Consider the following 18,853-nt stretch of genomic DNA (forward strand, 5'->3'; position numbering starts at 1 on the left):
AATAAAGGAGTAAGAACAAGGAAAATAATCTGAGCATATTGATTATCAAGTATAAGTTGAACATAATGCAATTATGGCATAAAACTAAATTACAACAGAATAAGTAAGCCTTCCCAGCTTCCTAACTCTGAATTTTGTTAAATATCTCACTCTTGTCCAGACATTTAATTTTTATGAAGAAGGGAAGGTATGAGCGTGAAAGCAAAATCGTTTCAGATCCAAGGTCTGCTGCTTTAAATGATACACGAGGCAAACATGTAACAAAAAGCGCTTTCAAATCCTCTTCCAAAACAACCTGGATGGGTGAAGATTTTCTGAAGTCCAGAGACAAAAATCCTCCATGATACATAATATTGTTTTGTAAAAAAATTTACCCTTGTCTGAAAAGAGAAAACCGTGCAAGAGACTTTGAAGAAAAAGAAAATGCAGCAAGAGACTTGATCCAAATCTTATGGGATATACTCTGAATCAGTAGATGACAACAGCATCATAAACAAAGAAATCACTCTCAAAATGGGTTTGCACCACTTGACCAAACATAAGAATAACTAATCTGACACCAAATTATATCTTCTTTCTTAGCGGACAACTATGATTGGCAGAGGGGAATCCGCCTCGGAATAAAATTATACTGAACAATAGGATAACTGGTCGATTTTTATGATGATGAATTAAGATATGGTTAACGGTAAATGGCAACAAAAGCTCCTTATTCTTCTCCTATTTAAACATACAAGGATGTGAAACTAATTTGACTTGGACATAACATCAATTCCAATGAGATTCCATGTATAAAATGGATGTTTCATCATAAAATGTCACAAAATAACTGCAAGAATTGACACTTGAAATCACCACCGCATGGTTAAATGGTTTTTTTTACTCGATTAAATTATTTTCTCAGCTTAATAATGTATCATCACTTTATCCTAAGAAAAACAATATTGAATCTAACAAATCCGAATAACTCCAGCATTTTCTATCCAGTAAAATTTCTTGTAATATATTATTTAATATTAATTGCCATAAAGTAAGGACGGGGTAGAAAAGAAGCCAGATAAAAATATACCTGACTCTCGATGGGAAGTTGACTGGTCAAAAGTCGCAAATAATAAGCTAGTTTGTCATGGCTTGTGATTATAATTCCTTCACCACTTTTATCGAACTGCGGCCTCCCAGCACGCCCAAATATCTATAGAATAAATTTGATCTCATAAGGGCCCGCATCATGCAAAATATAATCAGATGGAAAAACCAGCAAGCCCTCTTACCTGCATAACATCAAGCATGCCCAGATCTCTCCACCCACCAGCCTTTGGGTCATATATTTGTGTTCCCTGGAGATCTTACAGGCATAAACATCACAAGAAACCAAGCGAAAATAATTGATATATAACACATAATAATTGAATCAAATACCCAAGTCTTGCAGAAATGATTGATCGATGTGATGAAGTTCAATATTGAAAAAGTTGGGCAACAAATGTGAAATTCCGAAATATATGAAGAAAACAAATGTGAAATTCTGAAATGTATGAAGAAACATAAAGGCTTCAAATTTAATGAACTCTAAGGAATAGCACGGGGTAATTAAATACCACATAAATCTTGAAACAAATAGGAAAAGACTGGCTTCATTGAGTTATATAGGCTTGCTTAAAGTATCCTGCTGTAAGCTACACCAATTCTCTCCACGACTACTCTAATTAATGACCAAAGTTAACATCTAATTGGGAAATGGTTGTAAGAAACACATCGTAGGCTTCTGTGGACATTATTCCAGCTAGAAAATCAGTACAGAACTGATGTGTTTGAGCAAAGATTTATGGACCAAGAGCCAATCTAAGTAAACAATAAAATGGAGTATTGGCATAAAAAAGATAACATATGCATCAAAGGTTTCGTCGTCATTTCAGTGTATCCGAATGGTAGTTAACTGTGAAACTGACGAGAAACCACTATAAAAGGAATGTGTTTCAAACTTTGTGTTAAGACTCACAGTCGTAAAGACCAAGGGCCAATATAGGCAAACAATTCAGTGGCATTGGGCCTTCAAAAGATAAGATATACATGCAAAGGTGTCTTCAGGATGGATACCAAATTTTAGAGAAAAATATTATTTCTGGTTAATATGATAAGTACATTCCTGTGTAAACGAATTACAATTAACTAGTTCAAAAAATTTAAAAAAAATACGATTCACACCAAACAAAAAGAACAAAAAAAAATACAATTAACACAAGTAGGATTGAGACCAATTTAATCGAACATATACAAAATAAAAATTAGATCTTTTCTGTTTACCTAAAAATTTGAAAGTCTTTTTCAAAAAACTAGAAAGTCAATCATGCAATCAAAAATTCATTATAAACATAAAGGAGATAGTTTCCGACTCGACATAGTTCCTTGTGTAACAAATTTTGAGCAAAATCATTTTGACTCGTTTAACAGTGCACACGCGTTTCAGAAGAGACCGGAATTCCATTTTGATCACCATGAACACCACATAAGAGAACTAGGCAATAGTGCTGACTACAGGTTTCATACTCCCTCCACTGGCAAACACATATCCTCCCCTGATATGTTTTAGGTAAGAGTTGAAGAAAAATTGAATGTAAAACCTAACCCGAAAAAACATTGAGCAACAATTGCTCGAGTAGATGACAAAACGAAGTTGGTGCATTTATAAAATTGAGTTCTCCCCATTCCCTAATAGAAAAAAGGAAAAACAGTTGTTCCAGGAGGCAGGAGAGAGTTCAGTGGTAAGAGGGAGAGGAGAAAGATAGAGGACTTCCTAACAGTGACATTAAACTTCAAAGTGAACCGTTGCAATAAACCTTTTTCAGGAGATTGGATGTGCATACAGTACAGTGACAATAGTGGCTCTTATACCAGAATAGACATGAAAGACGGAGAGCATAGATGATGGCTACATGATAAATCATAAAGATAACACACTCCACAACCTTAATCACAACTGTATGAGCTGGCAGATTTACTCCCCATGCCAAAGTTGCTGTGCAAACAAGGACCTAAAATACAGGAAAAACTTTCAGAGAAAGATGCCGATGAAAATCTGAGAGCAGTCAGTTGAATAGTGTGCCATCATACCTTTAAAAGTCCACCAGAGAAGAGCCGCTCAGTCAGTCCTCTGTCAACACGCAACATCCCAGCATGATGGATGCCAATAGCATAGTCAAAGAGTTGGACCAGCTCCTTATTCCTGGACTTCAGAACTTCTTTCTAAATTGAAACAAATAAGTCAGAATAAACGTAAAACTTTAAATGGAATGAATGTCAAAAATGAGCAATCAGCAATAGTCCCTTGCCTTCATAAGTCCTGATTGTGGATGAGAGGTGTTTGAAAAAAGCTCGAAATCCTCGTATCTCTTGGCCATTTCAACCTGTAGATTGATTCATGCCAAAAAGTTATAAAGTGGTATGTGGAAGATAATTATAAACTAAATATAGTCGTTTTCATTATCGTGCATGCATACAGACACCTATATGTAAGGAGCATACACATTTGTAAACTTTTCATAAACTTCTTTCAATAGCATCCCGATTAAGCCAGCATATTTGTGAGATGATATACAGAGAGCAATAATCAATTCTTGAAAGCAAACTCAGATTCACATTCATTTGGAAACAGTAAGATTCTTAACTCTAGAGAGCATACCTCGAATAAGTTTCACGGTTAGCTTTAGCTATTTTAACTCCTCAAGAGTATCTTTACTTAAAAATCAATATTTCAATTCACATTTAGCATTTGACAAGAGACAGGGATCTATGTCCTACTATATTAGTTGATCGATTGGTGCATTAGCCACTCGCAAAAATTTGCACCGGGCAACAAATCTAATTTCAAATTGCCACATTTTCTCAAGCCTGGTACAGTTTCCCAGTGCTATCCGGCACGTCACTGACCAAACACCATAAACCCTTGTCCCATTTTCTTTTTTGTCATGACAGCTTATTATTTAACCTTGCGGCAAGTGTAACAAAGAGTTCTATTGTAACGAGTACAAGTGAACATGAATACATTCAAAAACCCTATTGTATATGTTAAAACGACGTTACCAGGTTTTCAGCGGTTTTTCCAGTATCTTTCCGTGAATGAACAAAAACCATAACCTGATGTCCTCGCCTTATTGAATCAACAACCTGAAAAAAGAAAGAATTAGATATCATATACTTATTTTCTCCCAATTACATAGAATTTCGGTGCTCATAAAATAAACCAAACCTTCTTGTAGCATATCTCATTCATCAATTCCTTACGAGCTACAAAATTCGGTTCAGAAATACCAATATATTGCTGCTCCAGAGGAACTGGGCGGTAGCTTGAATCAAAGAAGAATAGACCAGTATCTGAATTTACCCTTAAAAACTGAGCAACCTAGTAATTTGCAAAGTATCGCCATTGAAATTATTACTTTCGCCAATATTCATGATGCAAATTAGCTCAAATAAATGTACTGTCGAAAAATAAGACGTCTAAACTATGACTAAAGCATAGATACCTCCAAATAATTCGGTAGAGTGGCAGAGAGTCCCACTATACGAATCATACTTTGTGTCGACTCTACCTGTGAAACAAATATCGTCGTTAAACCTCAAGAGGATGTAGTGTGTGTGACATACCACTAAGCAAACCAATGGAGTCACCCCCATGAACTCAAGCTGGACCAAGAGAGAACATCAGGAAAAAAAGAGAGCAAGTTTTGATGGTCAAACACTTGGGCTTTCCAAGAAATTGAAAACAACTTCTTCTCTAGCTCGAAAATCAAGATAACATGGCAATAGCTTAATGAAAGCAAAAGTCTTGTCATGCCAATGTAAGTAGATATTATTACATGTACCTTTACACGAGTGACTCGAAGAAACTTGATAAAAATTCAATAAGTGACATTTAAGGAAAGGAAACCAACCAGAAATAAATACCTTGATCCAATCTGGAAAATCAAAAGTGGAAAACAAACTCCTAGTACAAAATGCAAATGGTAAAATTTTAAAATAACATTAGCAAATGTGGTTCAATCCCTCAATTAATAGTTCACTATGATTACCACATCGCATAAAAGAGCAAGAACTCCCAGTATCCGCCTGAAATTAAATTACTCATGAAAGGAACTTTTTTTAAAACGAGACCATTTTAATTTAACACTAAAAACCACATGAAAAGGAGGGAGGCTAAGCCAATATTTCCCGGCAACTGAAATACATTAGTCCACTGGGATTCGCGGTGCACGAAAAGAAAATATTCAAAACTCATTAAGTGACCCTAGAGGAGGATACATAAATATCGTCATCCTATTCGATCCATCTTGCAAAGAGCTTTGATGCTACTCAGAAGCCTATCTTTTGAGAATTGTTGAAACTTGAAACCAACTTTCTTCGGAAGTCGCGTTCGCTAGAGCACCCACAACATGGCTACCTTCTAGATAGATGTGGGTAAGGTGACTGGAAATACCAGAAAAATGGAACGAATTCTGTTCAAAATGTGATTTAACTCCTGGGCTGTGTGATCAGATTTGATGGTGGTTAGTGAGACGAGCAAATCTGACTCGAGGTAAAAAGAGAAGCAACGATATTGCTCGAAAAGTTCAAATCCAATCATAATCGCCATCAGAGGTTAGTAGGGGTGAGTAAAATTTTGATTAAACTGAATTAACCGATCAAACCGAACCGGAAATTCGGTTTTTATTTTCAAAAAAATCGGTCAAAGGGTCAATTCGGTTCGGTTTCGGTTTTCATTTTTAAATAATTGATTAACTGATATTTTAAGTAATATTATTATTTTTATATATTCATATTTGAGTAGTATATGATTTTAACCTTAAAATCCATCAGCCAACAGCCCATCTTGTATCTGTTCCTCGTTCATCTCTGTTGCCAACAGCCCATCTCTCACTCTTGTTCGCTCATCGCCATCATTTACTCATCGGTCATCTTTTGTTGATCTCTATCGCCAACAGCGATCTGTCACCAGTGGAAATATATGTTTAGTTGTGCTTGGAGACGTCAAATCTTCATCACTTTGTGGTCGAAATAATCATACCATATGAATCCTTGAGATAAGGGCTCCATTCAAACTTGTTTAATTTGCTGGTTTTCGTATCTTTTGGGACATATTTTTCAAGGGTCAAGGCAGATTTTTGTTGGTGATTGAGGGTTTATAATTTGACATAAGTGAGAATAATAAAACAGAATAAGTAAGAGTATTTGTTCATGATTTATTAATTCGGCTTGTAAATGCATAAATTCAAAGCTATTTCAGAAGTTTAATTTGTTTGTGTTATTGCTTTGAAAAAAGATGATATTGATAGGATCGGATCATGGCTTAACCAATAATCATTGATGGTTAATTCGGTAAACTATTTTTTTCGATTAGGTTTTGATCGGTTTGGGTAAATAAATTGCTTGGTTCGGTTATGAAAAAAAAATGGCTCAGTTAATTAAAATTTGGTTCAGTCGGTAACCGAACTGACCTAATGCTCACCCCTAGAGGTTGGGACCTATGCAAATGGAATCCTGAAATACTAAATGGGATTCCCTAAATGATCACGAATGATACCACCAATAGAAAATTCACAAAGATTTCCATGAGAGCAACCGCCTCATTATTTTTAATATACCTTTTAACCACTCCTAAAACGAACACTAAATTGTATTTCATGGCGTCACACAGCCATACCACTAGCCAAATGCAATTTATTATCAAATTTCAAAATATTCCAAACACTATAGAAAAGTTGTTTTTTTACATAATAACTATCGAAAAGGCAAGCACACATGATGAGACATTCTTTCATCCAGTACTCTCTTACTTGATGAGACCACTATCCCAGACAATGATCCACCGGAAACCACAACAAACTTGCATCATGGTTTCAAATTCAACTTCTGAAATACATTTCGAAGAAATATTTCAACAAAAACACCGAAAACATAACATACATTATCAAAACTTATTTGATTAGAGCTAGGTTTGAATCCTATTACGTAAGCAAAAAACTACAAGCATTCACCATTGTAGCATTCTAAAGGACGTAGGGTGTTTCTAAGAATATGAAGAATTTTCAACTTGACAGGCACCCATGTTTTCCATTTATTAGCTTGAAGGAATAAATTCATAGAAAGTGCATAAAATTACAGCATGTATAAAATCTTAAAAACCGAGTAACATAATATAAAGAAAGAAATATGAGCGAAATCCAACTAATATAAAGTATGATATACCTGACGAAGAGTGCGAGCTACTAACGCCTCTATTACAGGACCCCTATCATCATTCAAAAGGTGTACTTCATCAATGATTAGGAGCTTTACCAGCATAGATAGAGACATATCACTACTTTTACGAGTGATAACATCCCATTTTTCAGGTGTTGTCACAATCATCTGAATCACACATAAAAGAACACTAAGAAAAGTTAAAGGTGTATATAATGCACAAATTCTATAAGCAAAACATAACAAATGACAAAAGTACCAAGAATCAAAACTGACGGTCATATGAACAACAAATCACCTGAGTTTCTTCAAGTTCATTTTTAGAAAGTTGCATGTCACCAGTAAGTTCTCTCACGGTTATATTTAGTGGAGACAAGCGATGGCTGAACGCTGATGTAACCTCTGCAGCTAATGCCTAAAAAATCATATACATGATCTTCAGTTATTGTAAAAACAATATGGTCGATAATTACGGAATTTTACCTTCATGGGAGCAACATAAACGATCTTAAATTCATCCTTGTGCAAATAGCCATCTCTTAAGTGCTGCCCTATCTATCAAAATGATAGGTGAGATTAATGAAAATAGCGTTAGTAGAAAACTTATCATCATGAATAACATCAAGCAAGCACCTCCATTGCACTAACCATCCAAATATATTTGTAAAACAAAGGAGAAAAATTACATTGGTTAATTAGAATAAAAAGATGATTAATTTAAGTAGATGTCAACTTTCTGATGCCATATTAAGTCCACGGATTTCGACCAAACAACCTAAAAAGGAATTTAATTCCTTTATAATTTTTAAAGAAAATAACGTAGAATGGTTTGTTTGTCAAATGGAAGATGTGGCCTTTCTGATCTGCAACTTCTTTTGGCTTCTATGAACGGTACATGGAATAACTAATGTAAAATGGTTTATTTGCCAAATGGAAGATGCTTGCTTAAGGTAAAGGTCTCGTTGACAAACTGATTGTGTTAACAGGCTAGAAGAAAGCAAATGATATTGTTTATAATAATGCGAGAACAAGAAATGTACTTGCATAAAAGAAGCATTGACCTTTACATCATTAGCAAAATGTGAAATCTATTAGACTTTATTAAACATTTCATTGCCTACATGTTTTATTCTCATGCAACAATTTTGTGATGTTGAGAGACTAAAACTAATGCAAGATATTGAAGTTTTGATTAAAAAAAATACCTTTAAGTTGATACATGCCATTTGAAGAGTTACTTTATATTACTTGTCAATCTCTTAACTCTGAAGTAGAGTACTTTGTCGCTAAAAGGGAATGTTGATCAATTTGAGTTATAAGGGTGCATGAATTATTTTTTATACCAACTTTAGATGCTTGTATTTTAAATACATCATGAAAAGTTAGAGTTTTTATCCGGTTAAAGAAGACTAGTAGTCACTTGTCAGTTTATACAATAGAAGTATTTCATTCTTCAATTTTCTCATTGATAATTACCCTAAAAGGCTAAAATCATGGTCTACGGCAATTTATTAATTTAATTTTTAAACGTCACTTGATTTTTCCTCTAACATGAGTCTCCTGCATCAAGGGTACAATCAGCATTGAAGTATTTGCTCAACAGTCTCTCATGGTCTACGGCAATTTATTAATTTAATTTTTAAACGTCACTTGATTTTTCCTCTAACATGAGTCTCCTGCATCAAGGGTACAATCAGCACTGAAGTATTTGCTCAACAGTCTCATCGCCCAGTTTTCTTGCTCCAAATCAGCGCAAATGAAATACCAGATATAAAAACAGCAATCTATCATATCAAAGAAAGAAAGAAAGGGGCGGCACACCTCATGCAAAATAGATATCATGGCTATATTGGTTTTCCCAGCTCCAGTTGGAGCACAGACCTGTAAGAAAAACAAACAATATCGGCGATGGTAAAGGTTTATTTCCTGGAATAGCTACCATTAAGCAACACCACATGGAAAAAGTTTCACCAGTATATTTTCATTACTGAAGAAAGCTTTTTGGTATATTCTGCTCTGGATGCGATTCAAAGATTTGTACCCATGGAAAGCAGCTTGTGCAAAATCATCTAACTCTTTTATTTCAATCTGTCCAGTAAACAAAAGTTGTAAGATGAAATGAAACTTCCAAAAGTGACAACCTAAATCACAAATTGAGCCGCGATTCTTGGGGAATGAAAACTAAAAAAAGGTAATAATGCACTGTACAATTTTTTTTTTGATCGAAAACTACGATTTATTATAATAGTAATCAAGATTACAAAGTTAGTGGATGAGCGATCCACAAGACATCACAGCAATCAGAGAACTTAAAAAAGTCATTGATGGTATTAAGGCTATGAGTTAATTTTGTAATCAATTGGATTACCATAATCCAAATGCAAGGGGTTTCTATTTAACTGTTCATTGTGCCCAACTAAGGCCTTAGATCTTAATGCAAGAATGCGTGTAAGAATATTATCTTTGGCTTATTAACATGCCAAATTAGAGTTGTCTCACTTATCAGATGCAAATTAATTTTGTCTTCAACCTGATATTAATAAATAAAGTCAGTGCAAATCACCCCGACTCTTACAATATTATGTACAGTATAGAAATTAAGCACAGAACAGTGCCAATTTGATCCAAAAGGTATGCCAAAACACGTACGAAAAACTGTCTGCTTTTCAAGTGTAATCCCTACAGCACTTATCACTCCTTCAAATGTTGATTTTAACCAGAACACTAAGATCTACACATACCAGCTTCTCCCCAGGTTTCATCGGTGCAGTAGGCGTGGCAGGAATAGTGACTTCTTCATATCCCTTATAATGCTTTCTCGTCGTGCCCTGAGGAAGGGCAGTCGCAGCAAGCTGAGGCCCATCACTGTATCCCACAAGATCATCAAAAAGATTTTTCTTCTCACTTGCTTGAAGTAGGGAACTAAATGTCAGAGAAGAAAAATCATTCTCCATCCCATGATCAGTCCCGCGCCTATTCTTTTTGTCCTCCTTGCGACGAAGTTTATCAATTTGTCGTTCGGACTCTGTTTGCACAGTTACCTGTAAACATGAAAAATAGGTTTTCAGGTGTCATATTCAGCACTCCACTGTTAATAAACACGAGAAGCTTTAAGCATACCAAAACAAACAGAATTTAACTTTGTTACCTGAGTAGCGTAACTAGGCATCCGTGGTTGCATGCTTGAGGTTGATTTGTCGGATTTGAGTACAATAAGTCCACGATGAATACTATCAACAAGTTCTTTTCTATGCTGAGATAGAAGGAAAAGTTCACAGGGTTAAAGAGATGACTATTTTCCCAAACACGTTTCATGAATTCAGCTCATAACTTAACTATTTCCTACTTTGTTCTTTTTGATAGTTTCAACACAAATCTTTCATGGGATTTTCACTTCAGAAGGGAGGTTAGGGACACTGAGATTGATCAGTTGTCGGAGTTTTTAGATGTTTTGGCCTCGGTCACATTAGTTGAAGGGGTAGATGATTTCATTAAGTGGAGCGGGGATTCGTCAGGGTGTTTTTCAGTCAGTTCTTTCTATGCATCCTTCTTTCCAGATGATCTTTTTCCACCTTTCCATCTTTTCCATTCTATTTGGAAAATTCCAGTCCCTAGCAAAATCAAATTTTTCTCTTGGTCAGCCGCTCTGGGTAAGCTACCTACCTCGGAGATGCTTCAAAAAAGATGTCCGGGGACCAAGTTGAATCCTAGTTGGTGTGTTCTATGCAGAAACGAATCAGAGACGCAAGATCATATGCTCATTCAATGCCCATTTACAATGATTCTGTGGGCTAGAGCTTTGCAAGAACTGAGACTAGTGTGGGTCACTCCAAAGTCAATGAAACAGCTGCTCATTATGGATTTGGGACAGCCAAAAGGGTACAGAGGAAGAATATTTTGGCAAACAGTGGCTCAATGCATTTGTTGGACGGTATGGTTGGAAAGAAACCGACGAATCTTTGAAGACAATGAGGAGAATTCAGACAAATGTTGGGAGAAAATCAAGATCAGCATAGCATCGTGGCTTGGAAATCACAAAGACTTTACGAATGCCTCCTTCTTTGACTTAATGAGACATTGGGAACTTGTGTATTGCTAGATTATTCTCTTCGTTTTCGTTTTTTCCTACAGTGCTGTTAGTGTGTTGAGTGTAGTTAACATAGTGGACTACTAGTCCACTGCTGTAATCCTCTGTCCTTTATTATTAATAAATATACGTTTCCTATAAAAAAAAAAGAATGGAACATATGGCTCCATGATCGCCATGATACATCGGATGTGACGTTCATGGTCGGAAACATCATCTTGAAGGAAATATCAAGTCTAATTGACAGAAAAATATTCGATAATACATGAACAACCCGTTTTTTACCTCTTAAAATAGTAATTAACCAAAATGTGAAGCAGAGCATGCTCGATCAGCTAAACTAATACAATACATAAGATTGAAGTAAGGATGTCAATACCATGATAAGGTCTTGAACAATTTCAAATGAGCCATCACCAACAAGATCCAGTAAATCACCAGCTATCTTCATTTTAAATCATGATGAAGTAAGAACATGGTCATTCTGAAACTTGCTCAAAAAAGTACAATCAATGCACATAAGCGCTACCAATATCATCAAGGTACCTCATCACCTGGTTTCTCTGAGTCAAGAACCTGGCAAATGGTCATTGCCAGTTCATCTTGAGGGAAATGTGAAGTGCTTTCACTAACAATTTTGTCACATGCATCCCGCAACCATTCTAGATCAAAGTTACCTTCATTAACGGGACGGAGGCTTTCTGAACCACCATAATCAGACCATCCCTCAGGTTGAGAAAAAGACGTGCAAGTTTCATCCACTGTGATTTCTCCACGCTCCAAGGCAAAATCAACTAGAAACCGGGCAGGAGGTTGGAAAGCAAGGTCTGCACCAAATTCCAACTCCTTGTCACCTACACTCGTCGATTCTGGAATATTCATGGTCTTCTGCTCATTCTTCTGTGAACCAGAAAGTCTATCTACCAGGGATGCAACTTTTTGTAAATTTGCATCCGGAACAGCGTGGCCAAAAAAATTTTCCAATTCAAACCTGAATCATGAAAAGCACACAAGAAAATAGTCTGAGAAAAATATATAAACTAATTACCAACAAAACCATAAATTGTGTACCATTGGCAATCAGTTAACCATGTAACTAGTTTTGATAGACATACATCGAATACGGGGGGTCATATGGATGTCAAAATATTTACAAGACTGAAAGATTCAATAAGAAAGCCACTCGATGGCACCATTAACAATTCTTAAATGGAAGTATCAAGCTCTTCCCTGTTGACGCAATTCTCTCTCTCTCTCAACCCTACTACTTCTGCCTGAAATAGTATACTTACATTCTCATGGCATTGAAACTTATATTTTTGTTGGAACGGCTAACGAATTGGCAACATTGTATGAAACATTTTAATGCACGATGTAGATGCAACATATGGTCAACGCCGCAGTTCATAGACAACAAAGTGGACCCAAAGTATGAAATCTCACTTGAACAAGAACAGTTACTCAGTAAGAGCAAAGAAGCTAGTCAAGCTATTTGTGTCTCAATAATATTAAAAAAAATGCTTAGATGCCAGATCATTAATGCACAGCTACTCTTAAAAAACAAAAAACACGACGAATGTAAAATGAAAACAAAGTTTCCCCCAATTATTGACAATCCAAACCAAGTTTTCTCTATCTCATCAACTTGAAGTTCAATAGCAAGCAACTAATTCACCACTCCAGACACTCTTGATCTTTTTGGCCATCCAAGTTATTATTTACTGTGCAACAAAGGATCATTCACATGCTTATGCTTATAACCCAAACACTATCTAAAATCTAAAGTAGTCAATGGGTAAAGTTTCAAAAACCATGAGCAATATACAACTTCTGAGCTATTCGACTTATATAACCACGAAAAAACCATAACTATACAAACTTCCCCATAAATAATTACAAAATCAAAATCCTTACTTTTTATCAGAAAAACTCTCGCAGCTCCCACCATCTTTGTTGTCAGAGGTGACTTTAAATAGATGATAAATATACAATGCCACTTCATGAAATTCCTCTGACACCACCTCACCGCCCATCAACTCAACGACTGCAGCAATATATTGTTTGTATGCTTGTCGTACTTCAGCAGATGCTGCAGACATATAACATGTAAGTATGTAACACAGCCACATAAAATATAATATCATCGTCGCCATATAATCAAATCAAAATTTCAAAATTAAGAAAAAAATATTCCTATATTCCCCAAACTCTTCACCAAACTTGTCACATTCCAAAGAGAGTAGCGATTACGAAATATGGTAACAATCCACAATGAAATAGGATCAGTTATAAATCGCATATTAAAGTATTCATACCGTCACCTACACGCTTGATGCGCAAAAATATAATACGAAATTCGCTCAGTGAGTGTGCAGAGTGAGACCTTACCTTCGTCCCATCGATACACAATCTTACGAGCAAGCTCCCACTCTCCATGCAAAGCCGCGGAACTAGTGCATCAAAGAGAAATCAAATGTCACTCCAGAAGCATAACCAACGATCCCAGAAGTTGGAAAATAAAACATAAGAAGAGAATTAAAGTGTATATTGACAAACCTAGAGTTCTTGAGGCTTCTCAGAACGGATTTTCGATTGAGATAAGCTTGATCAACATCAAAAGGCAGTCGAAGTGAATTGGTTAAGCGCGGGAGATCGACCAACATTTTCTCTGTCAAGAAGTGCGAATCGACGCGATATCAAGGTGCAATCAAGGCGTTGTGTTCCACCCTGAAGGTTAGAGCAAAAGATTTTATGATGGCAAAAGACAATGAGAAACTTATGGGTTTCGGTCACGGAACGGACAAATCTTGGATGATTAATTATTAAAAATATAATTAAGTAATAAGTATATATATAAATTATATATGTACTAATACTAATGCAGGTAATAAAAATGGATTTTGATGTTCGTTGATAACTGAGATGTCATCATTTTACCGCTGTTTATGATAATGCAAATGTCTTCGTACACTTGAAAATTATGAACAAATGGTAAATGAATTTTATAAGTTCAAATTCTCTAGTGCTAATCGGACATCATATCGGTGCCTAGATGCTATGTGATCTATGCGGAGAATAAGCGTCGTAAGCTGGTTAGAACGTCTAACCGTTTAAGCTAGCTCACTAGTATTTTATGACTGAGGGATGTGGTCGCACCCATCCACCCTCGCCTCTGTCGCTGAGTGTAACACAATGCCTTCCGGGTCCTATAGTGATTAGTGGCTCAAATCTCCAATACGAAAATTTCCATAAATATTTTTTAGATAATTTCAATATACATTTGTATAGCTACGAAATAATACAAGTAAATGTTGAATCTATATTGCGATTATAGTATCATATTTATAGAAATAGAAATGACTTATCTCCGAAGCCTTGGTTTTTTCCACTTTCGATTTCAGAAGAGGTTATACCAGGTCGAAATCAAAAGTAATCAAAAGCCAAAACGCTTACACTATATGCGCTTCGAAACATCCGTTGATATTATGATAAAAAAACACGTGCAAAATCCATTGTTATGTCTGATATGATATGAAAATCAACCACCATTTACAAAAACTGCTCCAAAAAAGTCCTGCAAATGCAAGCAATAAAGAGAACCAAAAGATGAATCTTTGGGGTAGTCGAATTCCTCCTTGGCTGATGTCGTTGTTCATTCCTGATGGCCCTAAGCCGTTGTTTGGCCCTCCTAATATCCCCGAAGGAGTCGTTATAAGCGGCGAGCCGCCATTTGTTGTGGTGGTGGCTGGAGTGCCGCTTACGGTAGTTACTGGGGTGGTGGAGACGGAACTAGAAAATCAACAACAAACGTGAGTCACAAGTATTATAAGCGTAATATAAGCATATCATCTCGCATGAAAAAGAAGAAATGCCTAGTCAAAAAAGGCAAGGTTTCAGCATTTGGGACATAGCTAGTCAAGTTCAGAGGCAAGTTCAGCAAGGGGCTAGCTAGACCATAATGAGATCAGCTGTTAGATGCAAACGACTGATTCATATTAATTAAGCATTCAGACTGAGCTTTAGCCATGATGTTCTCGCCTAGTCGGGTTAGAGTTTTCGGACATTAGAAAATATTTTTCCTACTTCTATAAAAATGATCGATCAAATTATATGGCGGACATAAAATATAGTTTTATAAAAATATCACATTCATAATTCACCCACTTAAACGGAAATATGGCGGACATAAAATATACCACTTCACAATCTCAATTATGTGGTCAGTCACAAGGACAGGTACAATTATTAATGGCCATTAAATGTTGAAATATCTACCGAAACTTTTTTTGACATGGGGTGCAATGAAATACCCTAAAGCAAAAAAAGGAAGAAAATAAAGTAGCAAAAGGAACAAAAATGTGTTGGCCACTTTACGGAAAGTGTAAAAAGTTTTTGTAATATCTTATGTTATCTTTTGTTACCACAAATTTTTTTAAAAAAACGGCCTTTGATGTTTTCTTACTCTAGTCATAATTTATTCCTACCAACATTAAATTGTGTCAAAGCTAAAGCTTTGCACACTCCTTTCAAATTCCAATATCTTTGCTCTTTATCCGAGAATTAAGCATTTTTATTTGAGAATAATTGGGATCGAATGGTGTGTAAGCATATAAAGATTTCAAAATATGGAGGGTAATTTTGACCTCTCAAGCCCGTGACGAGAAAACGAGACAAAAGTAGAGGAGAATACTGAAGTGTCCTATTCACAAGATGCCACCAACACTTTTAACAGTAAAAAATTTGTATTTTACACATAAGTATGTGATTTTTATATGTTGTTCACCAACACTTAATCGTCATTATAACTATCACAGAAGTGATATTTTACCATCTTGATATGTTACGTAACATATATTATATTAGAGTCGCTTAATAAAATTGTACAACAAATCAAAATTATATATATATTGAAGCAGTAAAATAAATACCTGGCAGGATAAGAACATACACCTGCACCTGTAACCACCAAAAATTTAAAATTACTATGTAATGAAAAACAAATTTTATTCTCCAGACATGTATACGGCAAATGGTGGATAAAAAATATATACGAAAGAAATTAGATGGCGTGGGGGCAGTCGGGGATTGAAGAGTACTAACTAGGATCCGAAGAGACGACATTGGCGGTGCCGGTGAAATTACAGGCGGCGGGTTCCTGCCGATTTTTTTGGAAATAACTATTAACAGCATAACTGCAGTGAGCTTTGACGGTGTTGGGTTTGAAACAGGATCCATTTTGATGGGTAGGGTTGCAATCCGCTCCGGCTCCACATGCGTAGTCCAGTGTCTTTTGCAAAGTTGCGTCACTTATCCCATCCTTGCAAACTGCACCAACTGCCACCTACAAATTGTAGCTGCTGTTGATTATTAACGTATTATTGTTTTGTTGGGTGGTTCTAAAAATGTCTAGAAGTGGAAAAAAGATCCACGAAAGTTGATGATCGGATTTCGAGGTTTAGTTTGCTAACAATGCAATCTGAAAGAGATGCAATGAATCTGTAATCTGTACTCATGCCTTAATAATCAAGATTTGGAGGAGCTTTATTAGCTTGTTAGCCAGTATTTGTTTCTGTACGTACGTGTGGAAAATGGAAATAAAAATCTTTGTATCAAAGTTATTTTTGTTTCGTAACCAAATAAGCTAAATGGTGGAACAACACTAGAGTAGATTTGAAGAAGAAGAAGAAGAAGAAGAATCGAACACTCAATTAGAATCCGAGAGATCTTACTTGAAGGTCCTGCAGCCATGGCCGAAAGGAGCACAATAAACACCAAACCTGCAGCCATGAGAAAAAGGAAGGAACAACAAACGGAGCTGGGATTGTTTGAAGAGAGCAAGCACGCTAGCAGGGTACTCCCCGAGTTACGTAAGCAGATAGCAGGGTTTTTCAAACTATATAACATAAATAAAAACTTATTAAAAGCTAACTTAGCAATTTTGTATTCTTATGAAAGTTTCAAGTCTTATTAAAAAATAAATAAAAATTGATGCACGTCTCCTATTTTTTTTTTAAATACATAAAAATATTCGAGTGTTCAAACTTTTATTAATCCAACACAAATTCCCCAAAAAATAAATATCATTATTTTAACTTGTATAAATATATAAAAAGTTCTTCCATTTTTCAATTAAATAAAATATAATCAAATTTATAACAACTTGTAGAATTAATTCGTTATTGCACTAAATTTTAATGCCAAAAATCAAAATAACAAAAACAATGAATTATAATATGTAAAACATAAATATTTTTTAAAAAAACTTCGATATATTTAGCATGTTCAAATAAATTAATGAATAATTTTTAAAAAATTATTGATTTATATATCAAATTAAACATAAGATCAACTTAAACTGCTCTCATCATTATATGCCTTACAAATAGTGATCCATCTTAAAATGTAATTATTACAGTGGTATTTGCTTAAAATAACTTATGGTGCCTTTTGAAAATTAGTTAGCATTTATGTGGGGTAATTTTTACAATTAATTAGATTAAAAAAAGTAAGTTGAAGTGTGATTAAAAATTTAAGAAGTGTATATAACACTCTCCATTTAATAATTTATTTGTGTTTATTATTTAACATTATGTATTACTTAATTGAGCCAACTATCAATTATTAAACCCATACAAATATGTAAATATGTTGATAAATAAATAGATATCTGATAAAATAATAGAGTTACGATAAATAAAAAAATATCTGATTAAAAATTAGAATAATTTATTATAAAATTAAATTTCCGGTAAATGAAATTTTGTTGTACTGGTGACGGAATGGAATCTTATGTTATATTGATATTTCAAATCATTTTACATTTTGTTCAAACTAATCTCATTTGCGAACATTATTTAAAAGTAAATGTACTAAATATTATGCATGGAAATAATAGAATAAATCACAGACATAACATTTGATTCATCTATTTTTTAATTGAAAAACATCAATATTTTTTTAATCATTTATTGTACTTGAGATACAAAATATCGTCGATTATTTTTTTAAAAGATGAATATAATGTTTAATCAATGATAAATTGTATTTTATTTTAGTACGTTTAATTTTTAATAAATTTTACAAGCTAAACTTGTACGAGAAAAATGTAACATTTTCTAGAACACAAAATGCAGTAGATTTCTTCCTCCGGACAAAAGAGAGCAGAAGCACAAATGTCTCTTTGTCCAGTACACACTCTTCGCTGAAGAAAAATCTCTGCAACATTTTTTTGTTTGTAATATCGATACCAATTATTGATGTTGGACGTAACATGGCCGTTTCATTTTATTTATGTATTCTGTTTATGTAATAAAATAATAATAATAATAATAATAATAATAATAATCTCTTACTATTTATTAAAGCTGAGTAGGTTAGAGTAACTTCCTTGGTCTGTTTTTAAAAATACCTAAAATGCCCTTCACCCCACTCTCTATATATATTAATAAAGTGTTAAAAAATAAAACAAGTCACATGTAGTTTAGTGGATAAAGCCTATGTTTCTTAATCATGAGGTTGTAGGTTCAATTT

At 34.7% G+C, this 18,853-nt stretch overlaps 1 protein-coding gene and 1 pseudogene across 1 annotated transcript in view; both read right to left on the minus strand.

Annotated features, from left to right (window-relative positions):
• The window catches only part of LOC140808998 (DExH-box ATP-dependent RNA helicase DExH14), a 40,770-nt gene extending 26,644 nt beyond the window's left edge, over positions 1-14,126 (minus strand). The window contains exons 1-20 of the mRNA XM_073166428.1: positions 13,880-14,126; positions 13,712-13,773; positions 13,238-13,412; positions 11,870-12,314; positions 11,703-11,768; positions 10,385-10,489; positions 9,978-10,277; positions 9,208-9,324; positions 9,058-9,117; positions 7,720-7,791; positions 7,535-7,651; positions 7,243-7,404; positions 4,524-4,589; positions 4,247-4,399; positions 4,081-4,164; positions 3,330-3,404; positions 3,112-3,243; positions 2,967-3,032; positions 1,272-1,337; positions 1,070-1,192 (exon numbers count right to left, since the gene is read on the minus strand). Of these exons, the coding sequence (XP_073022529.1) occupies positions 1,070-1,192; positions 1,272-1,337; positions 2,967-3,032; positions 3,112-3,243; positions 3,330-3,404; positions 4,081-4,164; positions 4,247-4,399; positions 4,524-4,589; positions 7,243-7,404; positions 7,535-7,651; positions 7,720-7,791; positions 9,058-9,117; positions 9,208-9,324; positions 9,978-10,277; positions 10,385-10,489; positions 11,703-11,768; positions 11,870-12,314; positions 13,238-13,412; positions 13,712-13,773; positions 13,880-13,986 (2,553 nt within the window). The 5' untranslated portion in view covers positions 13,987-14,126. The remainder of the gene's footprint in view (positions 1-1,069; positions 1,193-1,271; positions 1,338-2,966; positions 3,033-3,111; positions 3,244-3,329; positions 3,405-4,080; positions 4,165-4,246; positions 4,400-4,523; positions 4,590-7,242; positions 7,405-7,534; positions 7,652-7,719; positions 7,792-9,057; positions 9,118-9,207; positions 9,325-9,977; positions 10,278-10,384; positions 10,490-11,702; positions 11,769-11,869; positions 12,315-13,237; positions 13,413-13,711; positions 13,774-13,879) is intronic.
• Positions 14,127-14,690: 564 nt separating this feature from the next.
• On the minus strand, positions 14,691-17,228 carry LOC140808761 (uncharacterized; annotated as a pseudogene).
• Between the last annotated feature and the right edge of the window lie 1,625 nt (positions 17,229-18,853).

The sequence above is a fragment of the Primulina eburnea genome, chromosome 13 (assembly GCF_022965805.1).
Source record: "Primulina eburnea isolate SZY01 chromosome 13, ASM2296580v1, whole genome shotgun sequence".
In the NCBI taxonomy this organism is placed as follows: Eukaryota; Viridiplantae; Streptophyta; class Magnoliopsida; order Lamiales; family Gesneriaceae; genus Primulina; species Primulina eburnea.